The sequence below is a fragment of the Danio aesculapii genome, chromosome 11 (assembly GCF_903798145.1).
Source record: "Danio aesculapii chromosome 11, fDanAes4.1, whole genome shotgun sequence".
In the NCBI taxonomy this organism is placed as follows: Eukaryota; Metazoa; Chordata; class Actinopteri; order Cypriniformes; family Danionidae; genus Danio; species Danio aesculapii.
Genome location: NC_079445.1, coordinates 2,698,999 through 2,710,990, shown reverse-complemented (window position 1 = coordinate 2,710,990; position 11,992 = coordinate 2,698,999). Strand labels below are relative to the sequence as shown.

Sequence of the window (11,992 nt, the reverse complement as noted above, 5' to 3'; positions counted from 1 at the left end):
TCATATTTAACTACTGTTTCTGTATGTGTGATGGTGTGTTTTTTGATTTTAGGTTGCCTTTTAAAATCTGGCAGGGGGCAACAGATGAAAATTAGCCCCCGTGGCTAACTCTGGCTTATTTACAGTCTCACTGTTTATTAATGAGCATTGTCCATGTTAAATTAATAAATTACAAATTACTTCCCAAGCCCCCAATGTAAGACATTCTTGTGTTTAAGGGGCCAAAGAGAATAACCTCTGTATGTACATGTAAATATGAACAAAAATAACTATTTAATAAAATGTTATGCCTTTAAAAGAAATGTGTATTGACACAATTAAAATATCTTAAGAATTGAAAGTCATTACAAAAACATCATGCTGCTTTTATTTTCAGGTTTGTCCTTCATTGAAGGAAGAGGAGGAGGATTTCCTCATTCTTCACTGAAAGATGGAGGGATTTTCTTTTTAAATAACTGAGAAGGCAGTCCAGTTAATTACTTAAAAAATACAGTAAATCCTTCTCTTCCTTAACCCTCACTGCTTTCTCCACAACCTTCGGAGGCCGGCTGCGTGGGATCAGCTTTCTTCCAGTCTGCAGCAAAGACATGATGTTACTTTACTTCATCATGCTATCGATCCATCTTACAATATTTGATAAGGCAAGCTGTAGTTTCTGTTCAACACTTACTATTTTCACAGGAGGAGCGAGTGCGATCTCATGTCTGATCTGCCTCCGCCGGGCTTGCCTCTCAGCGTTTTTCTGCTGTCTTTTGCTGTGAAAGAGAGAAATCAAATGTGGGATTAATTCTACAGTTAGTCGTTACAATTACAGTTCTGCAGTATTTAAGATGCCATATAATTCAATTCTGGATTTAACTAGGTATAGCTGAATAATAAGAGTTCAGTAAATGAAAATGGCCATGCTATGAGCCTCAAGCACAATTGTTTCCTCGTTCACATGCAAATTCAGTGTATGTAAAAAGCCAGTGAAAAACAGGACAATCAGAACAAATTTTGATTGGTTTCCTAGTGAGATTACAACATTATTTTTTGTACTTTTTAAAATTGTATGTAGGTTTGTGTTATACTTATATATACTGGGCTCTTATTTTAAAACAGGATGGGCTTTAAGGAAGAGTAAACAAAGTTTCAGCAGCCATGCATGATCTGATCTGATCTATTCACAGCCTGTCAGAATTCAAAATTCAGTATATATGTATTAAACTTTTATTCAATGTCACCCCAAAGTGGCATAAGATCTGTTTAATTGTCTCTTTTATTAGTTTAACGTGTATGTTGTGGAATTTGTAGTTTGTAACGAGGCAATAAACACATACACTGCTAAATATAAGTGTTTAATACACATTTATGCATCTTGTCATATCGCTCCGCTCTTACTGTCAATTTTCTGGGGTGAAAGAATGCTGTCGGAATTCAAAATTTGGTATATACACGTATTAAACATTTATTCAATTTTGCCCAAAAGGGGTATAAGCTCTGTTTAATGGTATGTTTTATTAGTTTAATGTGTGTATTGTGGAATTTGTAGTTTGTAATGAGGCAACAAACACATGTACACTGCTGAATCTAAGTGTTTAATGCATGTTTATGCATCATGTCATATCACTCCACTCTTACTGTCAATTTTCTGGAGTGAAAGAATGCCGTCGGAATTCAAAATTTTGTTTATACGTATTAAACATTTATTCAATGTCACCCAAAAGGGCTATACGCTGTTTAACGGTAACTTTTATTAGTTTAACATATATATTGTGAAATTTGTAGTTTGTAACGAGGCAACAAACACACATACACTGCTAAATATAAGTGTTTAATACACATTTATGCATTGTGTCATATCACTCCGCTCTTACTGTCAATTTTCTGGGGTGAAAGAATGCTGTCGGAATTCAAAATTTGGTATATACATATTAAACCTTTATTCAACTTTGCCCAAAACAGGTATAAGCTCTGTTTAATTGTATGTTTTATTAGTTTAACATGCATATTGTGGAATTTGTAGTTTGTAACGAGGCAACAAATACATGTACACTGCTGAATATGTGTTTTATGCATCGTGTCATATCACTTGACTCTTACTGCCAATTTTCTGGAGTGAAAGAATGCTGTCGGAATTCAAAATTCGGTATATACACGTATTAAACATTTATTCAATGTCGATAAAAATGGGTATACACTGTTTAACTGTATCTTTTATTAGTTTAACATGTATATTGTGAAATTTGTAGTTTGTAATAAGGCAACAAACACATGTACACTGCTGAATATAAGTGTTTAATGCATGTTTATGCATCATATCACTCTTACTGTCAATTTTCTAGAGTGAAAGAACGTCAATAATCTTAAAAACTCATCTGTTTATGCAGAGGCTAATATTAAATCCTGTTTTTGTTTCATTTAAGTTAACATTATGTTAAAACCCACAAAAACCCTCTAAATCCATCTCTTGCTGCCCCTTTTTTCGACTGTAATAATAATGTAGCCTATATTTAATCTATAACACAATTCAGGAGCAAACTAGTTTACTCTGGTGGAATAAAGATAGCTCACTTAATCCTAGCTAAACCTCTGGACCACTTCAGTTCAGAAGATTCATTTAAGAAGGAATCTATTTGATTTGTTAAAATATTGTTTGACAACTGAAGTGTGTTTATTTACCATGTGTGTGTTTCAGAGTACATTATGTTTTGTGTGTGTGTGTGTGTATAAGGCACATCATGATTGTGCCAAGTATGATGTGATCCTGGTCCTGGATTAACATCTGTGTTGATCCTGGAACATCATTTTTGTTGGAAAATGTAATCCATACCTATTCCCTACCCCTAAACCCAACCATAACTGTAAATTATTTCCAAAATCAGAAGGGAACAATAGTGGGATAACAATCATGCAGAAGTGCATTAAACCTAACCATAAGCCTAAACCTAACATAAAATGTAAACATATCCCTTAATTCTGATTGGCTGATTGAAATGTTGTTCCAGGATCAACATAGATGTTAATCCAGCAACATGTCCTACTTTGTGAGTGGCTACATGTCCTACTTACATGAGTGGCTTCAGCGTCAAGAGCAGAGCTCATTAATATTCATGACTGATCCAAATATGGTCAAAACTATCAATCTCTCATGAGGGCCAATCCATAAGGTTTAAAATGGACCTGTTAAACCGTTTCTGGAGAATGTTTGCACTTACCTAAGCCACATACTTTCTATGTACATATTTTATCAACGCATGATACCTTTAATAAAATTATAACCACATATGATTGTCAAATTAGGTTCACAAAGACATGTATTTTTATATCTTACCTGTACTCAATGTGGTGAAAGCCACCCTGTATTGTCTTTTGGAGCCCTGTGTTTCTAACGAACCTGCTGGCGTCTGAACACCACTGATCAATGTCTTCTTGTATTATATATGGAATAGAAGGACAGCTGATCTCGCCGAAGCTTTTGTGGATCTCTGCGATGGCCTCCGCCACCTGCTCATTCTGGTGAGAAATATCAATGAGTTAAAATGTGACAGTGATCAGCAGTAAAGTCTAATATTACATTTGGATGTACACTCACTGGCCACTTTATTAGGTACACCTGTCCAACTGCTCATTAATGCAAATATATAATCAGCCAATCACATGGCAGCAACTCAATGAATTTAGGCATGTAGACATGATCAAGATGATCTGCTGCAGTTCAAACTGAGCATCAGAATGGGGAAGAAAGGGGATTTAAGTGACTTTGAACGTGGCATGGTTGTTGCTGCCAGACGGGCTGGTCTGAGTATTTCAGAAACTGCTGATCTACTGGGATTTTCACGTACAACCAGAGGTCAGAGGAAAATGGCCAGACTGGTTTGAGCTGATAGAAAGGCAACAGTAACTTAAATAACCACTTGTTATAACCGAGGTCTGCAGAAGAGCATCTCTGAACGCACAACACGTCCAACCTTGAGGCAGATGGGCTACAGCAGCAGAAGACCACACGGGGTGCCACTCCTGTCAGCTAAGAACAGGAAACTGAGGCTACAATTCACACAGGCTCACCAAAACTGGACAATAGAAGATTGTAGAAATGTTGCCTGGTCTGAGGAGTCTCCATTTCTGCTGCCACATTCGGATGGCAGGGTCAGAATTTGGCATCAACAACATGACAGCATGGATCCATGGTGTGGGGGATATTTTCTCGGCACAGTTTGGGCCCATTAGTACCAACTGAGCATCGTGTCAACGCCACAGCCCACCTAAGTATTGTTGCTGATCATGTCCATCCCTTTATGACCACAGTGTACCCATCTTCTGATGGCTACTTCCAGCAGGATAACGCACCATGTCATAAAGCACGATTCATCTCAGACTGGTTTCATGACAATGAGTTCACTGTACTCAAATGGCCTCCACAGTCACGAGATCTCAATCCAATAGAGCACCTTTGGGATGTGGTGGAATGGGAGATTCGCATCATGGATGTGCAGCCGACAAATCTGCAGCAACTGCGTGATGCTATCATGTCAATATGGAGCAAAATCTCTGAGGAATATTTCCAGTAGCTTGTTAAATCTGTGCCACGTAGGATTAGGCAGTTCTGAAGGGAAAAGTGGGTCCAACCTCGTACTAGTAAGGTGTACCTAATAAAGTGGCCGGTGAGTGTATGTGAGGGTCCGACAGATTTAGGGCCATTCACATATTGCGTCTAGACAAGGAAAGGCAAATTTAATTTACAGATCAGAAATTTTATCCATAGTTGATGGTTCAGTGCAAAAATCCTTTTCTTTGTTTTTTGTCTTATTTCTAGTCCATCTATCTAAAAATTATTTTAATAAGAAGCATTTTCTAAGAGTAAAAATCATTATCTTGTTTTAAGATTTAATAATATGCCAAAATGAGGCAACACGGTGGTGCAGTGGGTAGCCCAGTTGCTTCACAGCAGGAAGGTCGCTAGTTCGAGCCCTGGCTGGGTCAGTTGGCATTTCTGTGTGGAGTTTGCATGTTCTCCCCATGTTGGCATGGGTTTCATCCGGGTGCTCCAGTTTCCCCTACAGTCCAAACACATGCACTACAGGTAAGTTGAATAAGCTAAATTGTCCGTAGTGTATGAGTGTATGTGTGAATGAGTGTGTATGGGTTTTTCCCAGAGCTCGGTTGTGGCTGGAAGGGCATCCACTGCGTAAAACACGTGCTGGGTAAGTTGGCGGTTCATTCCGCTGTGGCGACCCCTGATGAATAAAGGGACTAAGCCGAAAAGAAAATGAATGAATATGCCAAAATTAAGATATAAACTGGCCTTAAGTCACCATTACCTGCACTCTCCAAGGAACCACCACTGACCAACCCTTGATGTAGCTCTGATACATCTTTTATTTATGGAGAAATTAAGTTTCCCCTCTGCATTTGTCTGAGCATTAGTCTACCGTAATAACTTCAATGTATATATAATGCCAAAGTCATGGAGATAGACAGAGAGTAGTGACAACTCTATTGACTCCAATAGTTCCCTGAAGTTATGACTTACAGCCAAGTCACTGTTGAAGACCTTTAGTTTAGCAGTTTTGAAAGGTACAGAGTTTTTAAAAATAAGATTGTGTATGTTTTAATGTTATCTAACAATATTTGAACCACAAAGCACTTCCTGGAATTATTTGAGTCTAGATGAATCGCGCTACGATTGAACATTTTGGACTTCATTTATCGCAACTCTTTCTCTATGGCTCTGTATAATACATACAAAGAGAGAAGCTGATTGGTTGATTACTGTCACATGATGCACAGCTTGCGTCATTCTGAAAAGTTGAAATGTTTTCAACTCACTGAAAAAATCATGTCGCTGCTTATTTACGTGTGTGTCTCAATTTGATGACACTGAACGTGCAAAACATGTGAACGGCCCCTTAGATGGGACATGTTATATGCGCTTACTTTCATCCTCCAAACAGGTATCTGGCAACAGCTGTCTTTAATCCGGCATATCTCCTTAAGATCCCTTTCTTCCTCCTGCAGTTCTTTTATGAGGCGAATACTGGCATTAAACTTTTTTTCCAAGCAGTTTATCTCCTTCACACTGCACAAAACAAAACAGAGGCTCAATCACTGTTACTGTGTCGTCGGTCCCCACAGACTGGGAAGAAATCAGTCAAGAGACTTACATCTTTTCTTTTTTAGCCTCATTTTCTCGGATTTCATCTGTGATTTCCCACCACTGCTCTGAAATGATCATCAATTCAAATCCCATGTCCTCATCTCTCCAAGAGGCTTTTGGGGATCTGTTTCTTTTTTCCTTCAAGGACCCAACAGCTGGAAGATCTTCCCCAGTGTTGAGGCTTCGGTCCACCACAGTCTCGCTCCTCTGAGCTGCTGGATGTGGAGACAGTCCTGAATAACATCGCAACAATATTACGTTTATTTCATGTTAAAGGGTGTAAAATACGTCTCTGATGTCCCTAGAGTGTGTGTGTGTGTGTGTCTGTGTATGTGAAGTTTCAGCTCAAAATTCCACACAAATAATGTTTTCTAACTCTCTGAAATGGCCCCTTTTAGGCTTTGGTCCTAATTGTGGCGTTTTGGTGACTGTCGCTTTAAATTCAAATGAGATTGTGTTCTTTTCAGAAGAGGGCGGAGCTACAAATGCCTATGTGTCAGCATAGTGGCAGATTCAAAAACAAGACTAACACCCATTGACTTCCATAGTAACTTATTTCCTACAATGAACGTGTTCCAGCAATCTTCAGAATATCTTCTTTTGCGTTTAACAGAAGAAAGAAACTCAAACAGGTTTAAAACCACACGACGGACAGTAAATAATGAGGTGATTTTCATTTTTGGGTGAACTATCCCTTTAAGGAGAAAGTCTGTGAACGATTTTAATTAAAGGGCATCTATTTTACCCTTTTTACAAGATGTAAGATAAGCCTTCGGTGTCTCCAGAATGTGTCTGTAAAGTTTCAGCTCAAAATACCCATCAGATTATTTATTACAGGCTCCAGAATTTGCCCATTTTGGTGTCTGAGTATACTCTAGCTGTTTTTGTAGCCTGGTGGCTTTAAATGAAATGAGCTGCTTCTCCCTGCCCACTGCTCCCACGTGCATGTCTGCTTCTCATGATGATTACCTCAGATTTGTGAAATTTTCAACTTGTATTTGTCATGTTTTAACAATAGTTTAAAGAGATTTGTCGATTAACATAACCATTATCGATAGTGACTGATAATAAACGTTTTATTGCGATTTGGTTTTGGTTTTTCACTGCAAAAAGCTTTTCTGACTTCAAGTTTTTTGTCTTGTTTCTAGTCCAAATATCTAAAAATTCTTAAATCAAGAAGTATTTTCAAGACAAGAAAAAAGAAAATACATTAAGTTTTTTCTTGATAATAATCTGCCAATGGGGGAAGCAAAACAATTTTGTTTTCACTTTGATATAATTATTTAGCTTACCCCATTGGCAGATTATTTAGCTTGTTTTAAGAAAAAAACTCATTTAATTATTTATGAAAACAAGACAATATTTTTTGCTTGACTGGAAAAATGCTTCGATTCAAGAACTGATAAACATATGGACTAGAAAGAAGACAAAAACTCCAAGTAAGAAAAGCATTTTTGCAGTGTTGTTTTGTGCTTTATTTTGTGCCCATCCGTACTTCATACTCATATACTGTGTGTTTTGAACCAGCTCACCTGTAACTTTGGAAGGGCCAGGTGGGACAGGGGTAAGTGGGACAGGCTCAGATGGAACAGAGATTGGTGAAACAGAGATAGGTGAATGCTTGACAGTCTTTGGTTGGCTGGAGACTGTGGTTTTCTTACTCACACCCATGCTGCTCTTTTTCTGCTGCTGGATATAAATAAAAACACCCTTTATTAACTATTAATGCAGCCCTGAAGTCACAGAATGTCATTTTTGCCACTAGAGGGCGCATATTGACAACAAACAAAGACACGATTATATGACAGGGCGACAATGTTGGATCATGCACTGCAAAAAATGCTGTTCTTACTTAGAGTTGTTGTTGTTTTTTCAGAAATTATATGCAAAACAATCTGCCAATGGGGTAAACAAAATAATAAACCCAGGCTCATTCTGAAAACGTAGCCCTGTATACATTTCTGGTTTTTGGCAGTTGTTTGTTTTCAAGAATTTGACCCTCCGATCGCCTTCCCTAAACCCAATCGATAGTGTTTTCAAAAGCACCGATTGACCCTCCCACCACCTTCCCTAAACCCAACCGACAGTGTTTTCGAAAGCACAGATTGACCAGTGCCCACCCCCTTCCCTAAACCTAACTGAAAGTGTTTTCAAAAGCACCGATTGACCCTTCCACCGCCTTCCCTAAACCCAACCGACAGTGTTTTCGAAAGTACCGATTGGCCGGCGCCCACCGCCTTCCCTAAAACCAACCGATAGTGTTTTCAAAAGCACCAACTGATCCGCTCACTGCCTTCCCTAAACCCAACCAACAGTGTTTTCAAAAGCACCGATGACTAGCACCCATCCACCTTCCCTAAACCCAACCGATAAGATTTTCAAAAGCACTGATTGGCCCGCCTACTGTCTTCCCTAAACCCAGCCGATAGTGTTTTCAAAAGCACCAACTGACCCGCCTACCGTCCGCCCTAAACCCAACCGACAGTGTTTTCAAAAGCACATATTGACCAGCGCCCACCCCCTTCCCTAAACCCAACCAACAGTGTTTACAAAAGCAATCCAGAAAAAGAAAAGCCCTTGTGACCGCCTGATTTTTACCATGTTTTTTAGGTTTTACCACATTCTCACCCTGTTAATTAATTGCATTTTTTGACTTTTGCCTTACCTGCTTTCTCGAACCGTTCTTCTCCGGACTCAAACCCTGTCATCGCAGTCAACTCCGCTCTGTGTTTCAAGTCAGCCAACATACACGGTGAGCCACTGGGCAAACTAGTAACAGCTGAAAAGCCATCCACATGAAGGTTAGCGGTCAACTGGTAGCGCGAAAAAAATCAGAAGCCATCTGCTGCCCCATAGCGTTCATTTTGAAAGACGAAATGCAGCCATATGTACCTCTGGCTACATACTTCGCTCTCTGCAGAAATGTATATAGGGCTACGTTTTCAGAATGAGCCTGTGTTGCATTATACACTTTGTTTAAGAGTATATCCAGTCTAGGTTTACTCACTTAAACATTTCTGGCCTCGCAACTGATAAGCAGTCTTATAAAAGACAACATATTAAAGCCTCTTTGCTGTTTCACTGCTTTCTACATAACACATTCATCACTTACCCTGAAATAATAGCGTGAATCAAAACAAACCAATTTCACTTACTTCACAGCCACTTTGTAGTATTTTCTTAGCTTTATCTGATATGGTGTCTCTAACGGTCCTTCTCATCAGTTTATAAACATCAGCCTGCGTCTGGTCATCGAGACTGGGGTGGACCTCAGGTGGTGGCCCGGGACGATGGCTAATGCCAGGGATGGTTGGAAGCCTAATATCCCTGTGATGGGTGAAAACTGCGCTTCTCTCCACTACACTCATGGCACTGTCCAGCTGTAGGTGATAAGAAAGAAAACCCTTTAATGATTTAGTTCTGTAATCAGGCTGTATAATAGACAAACAGGTTAGACTTTGTAATAAGGTTTCATTAGTTGATAGTAGTTAAGTGACATGATTTGTTGACTGCACATCCATGATGTGAATCTCCCATTCCACCACATCCAAAAGGTGCTCTATTGGATTGAGTCTGGTGACTGTGGAGGCCATTTAAGTACAGTGAACTCATTGTCATGTTCAAGAAACCAGTCTGAGATGATTCGTGCTTTATGACATGGTGCGTTATCCTGCTGGAAGTAGCCATCAGAAGATGAGTACACTGTGGTCATAAAGGGTTGGACATGGTCAGCAACAATACTCAGGTAGGCTGTGGCATTGACATGATGCTCAATTGGTACTAATGGGCCCAAAGTGTGCCAAGAAAATATCCCCCACACCATTACACCACCACCAGCCAGAACTGTTAATTCAAGGCAGGATGGATCCATGTTTTCATGTTGTTGATGCCAAATTTTGACCCAACCATCCGAATGTCGCAGCAGACCTCGGTTGTATCGAGTGCTTATTTGAGTTACTGTTGCCTTTCTATCAGCTTGAACCAGTCTGGCCATTCTCCTCAGACCTCTGGCATCAACAAGGCATTTGCGCCCACAGAACTGCCGCTCAACAGATATTTTCTCTTTTTCAGACCATTCTCTGTAAACCCTAGAGATGGTTGTGTGTGAAAATCCCAGTAGATCAGCAGTTTATGAAATACTCAGAAAAGCCTGTCTGGCACCAACAACGATGCCACGTTCAAAGTCACTTGAATCACCTTTCTTTTCCATTCTGATGCTCGGTTTGAACAGCAGTAGATCGTCTTGACCATGTCCACATGCCTAAATGCATTGAGTTGCTGCCATGTGATTGGCTGATAAGAAACTTTCCGCTAACGAGCAGTTGGACAAGTGTACCTAATAAAGTGGCCGGTGAGTGTACATTAACTAATAATAACCAATACAAGCTTATTGTAAAGTGTTACCCATATTGTAAATGTGTCACCTGGACCACAAAACATAAGTGTCATCTTTATAGATGGAGGTTTACACATCACCTGAAAGCTGAATAAATAATCCAATACCTATACAACTTTTTAGGCATCTGTAATCTGAGGGTTCAAAAAATATCTCAATACTGAGAAATCAATCCAAAATCAAGTGCGTAGCAATGCATTACAATGTAAAAAGCTATTAGTTGACTTTCCTGAAAAAAAGAGAGTAAACAAGTTGCCTTATAATTTTTAAGTAAACAAACTATGTGCATACTTATAAAGTCAATAAGTGACTTCAAGTAAAATCAACTTGTTTCTTTTAAGGCAACGGGTTTACAGTTCAATAACTCGGGTTTACTCACTTTTATAAAGCAAAGTAACTTGCTTTTTAGTGTACTAATCAAAAATTGACTTTGGAAATATTTACAGTGGAAAATTTACCAAAAATATTCATGGATTAAAAGAAAAATCAACAATTTTGAGTTACTGCAAAAATGTCTATTATCACAAATGATTAAAACGACTGACGACAGCTTAACAAACACATTTCATACAAAGACAGCGTTACTTACCATGCCTCTGGGCATCCTATGAGGTGGTGGTTTTTGCGGGTAGTTGGACACGTCTTCAGCATGACATGCCACGGGTTTTGGCTGTTGAAATTGTACTTTCTGATCCATAAATTTACGAAGTATCAGAAAACTGGAACAAAACTTATAAACTGGATGAAGTAGAAACAAAACAAACAGTGAATATACGATATGCGAGCTTATTCAGATCAGCGCGCGGCCGTTAACGTTGTGACGAAACCGGTGTATAAACAATAACAACGGCGCTAACGTATGTGTTAGCCTACATTTTTAATTTCCACAGTTTCCGAGAATCCCAAAAGTACACATATTGATAATTAATGTTATGTTAACGTTAGCTGTTTTAACGTTAAGTCATGATAAAGTTACACAAGCAGGAAATATTCACAGGACAATAAAATGCCAAAGGAAAATATTGAAAATAATGGACGTCCCATTAAGTTGTCGAGTGCATCGACGTATTTGCACAATTGTTAAAGCTGTAAGGGGCGACACGGTGGCTCAGTGCACTTTCGCCTCACAGCAAAAAGATCGCAGGTTCAAATCGATCATGTGTAGAGTTTGCATGTTTTCCCCGTGATGTGGGTTTCCTCCGGGTGCTCCGGAGTCCCCCACAGTCCAGACTTGCGCTATATGTGAATTGAATAAACTAAATTGGCCATAGTGTGTGTGAATGTGAGTGTGTATGGGTGTTTCCCAGTACTAGGTTGCAGCTGGAAAGGCATCAGCTGTGTAAAACATATGTTGGAAAAGTTGACGGTTCATTCTGCTGAGGGGACACCTGATTAATAAAGGGACTAAGCTAAAGGAAAATGAATGAAAAATCTGTAAGCTGATGCAAAAATCAATTCGG

The 11,992-nt window shown here is 39.2% G+C and overlaps 1 protein-coding gene across 1 annotated transcript; it reads right to left on the bottom strand.

Annotated features, from left to right (window-relative positions):
• Positions 1-365: 365 nt before the first annotated feature.
• zgc:193807 (uncharacterized protein LOC555981 homolog) lies at positions 366-11,229 on the bottom strand. Its single transcript, XM_056468812.1, has 8 exons — positions 11,122-11,229; positions 9,292-9,516; positions 7,669-7,825; positions 6,144-6,369; positions 5,917-6,058; positions 3,314-3,495; positions 671-755; positions 366-574 (listed from the first exon to the last, which is right to left on the bottom strand). Exons 1-8 carry the CDS (start codon positions 11,227-11,229, stop codon positions 473-475), a joined length of 1,227 nt encoding a protein of 408 aa, XP_056324787.1. The 3' UTR covers positions 366-472.
• Positions 11,230-11,992: the final 763 nt, after the last annotated feature.

Bases quoted from the DNA above. Each gene is read 5' to 3' on its own strand.
- zgc:193807 (XM_056468812.1), bottom strand. From the start codon at position 11,229: ATGGATCAGAAAGTACAATTTCAACAGCCAAAACCCGTGGCATGTCAT. The intron at 6,059-6,143 runs GTAAGTCTCTTG...TGTTTTGTGCAG, and splicing joins GAGGCTAAAAAAGAAAAGAT to TGTGAAGGAGATAAACTGCT. The intron at 756-3,313 runs GTAAGATATAAA...TCTCTTTCACAG, and splicing joins TTTCACCACATTGAGTACAG to CAAAAGACAGCAGAAAAACG.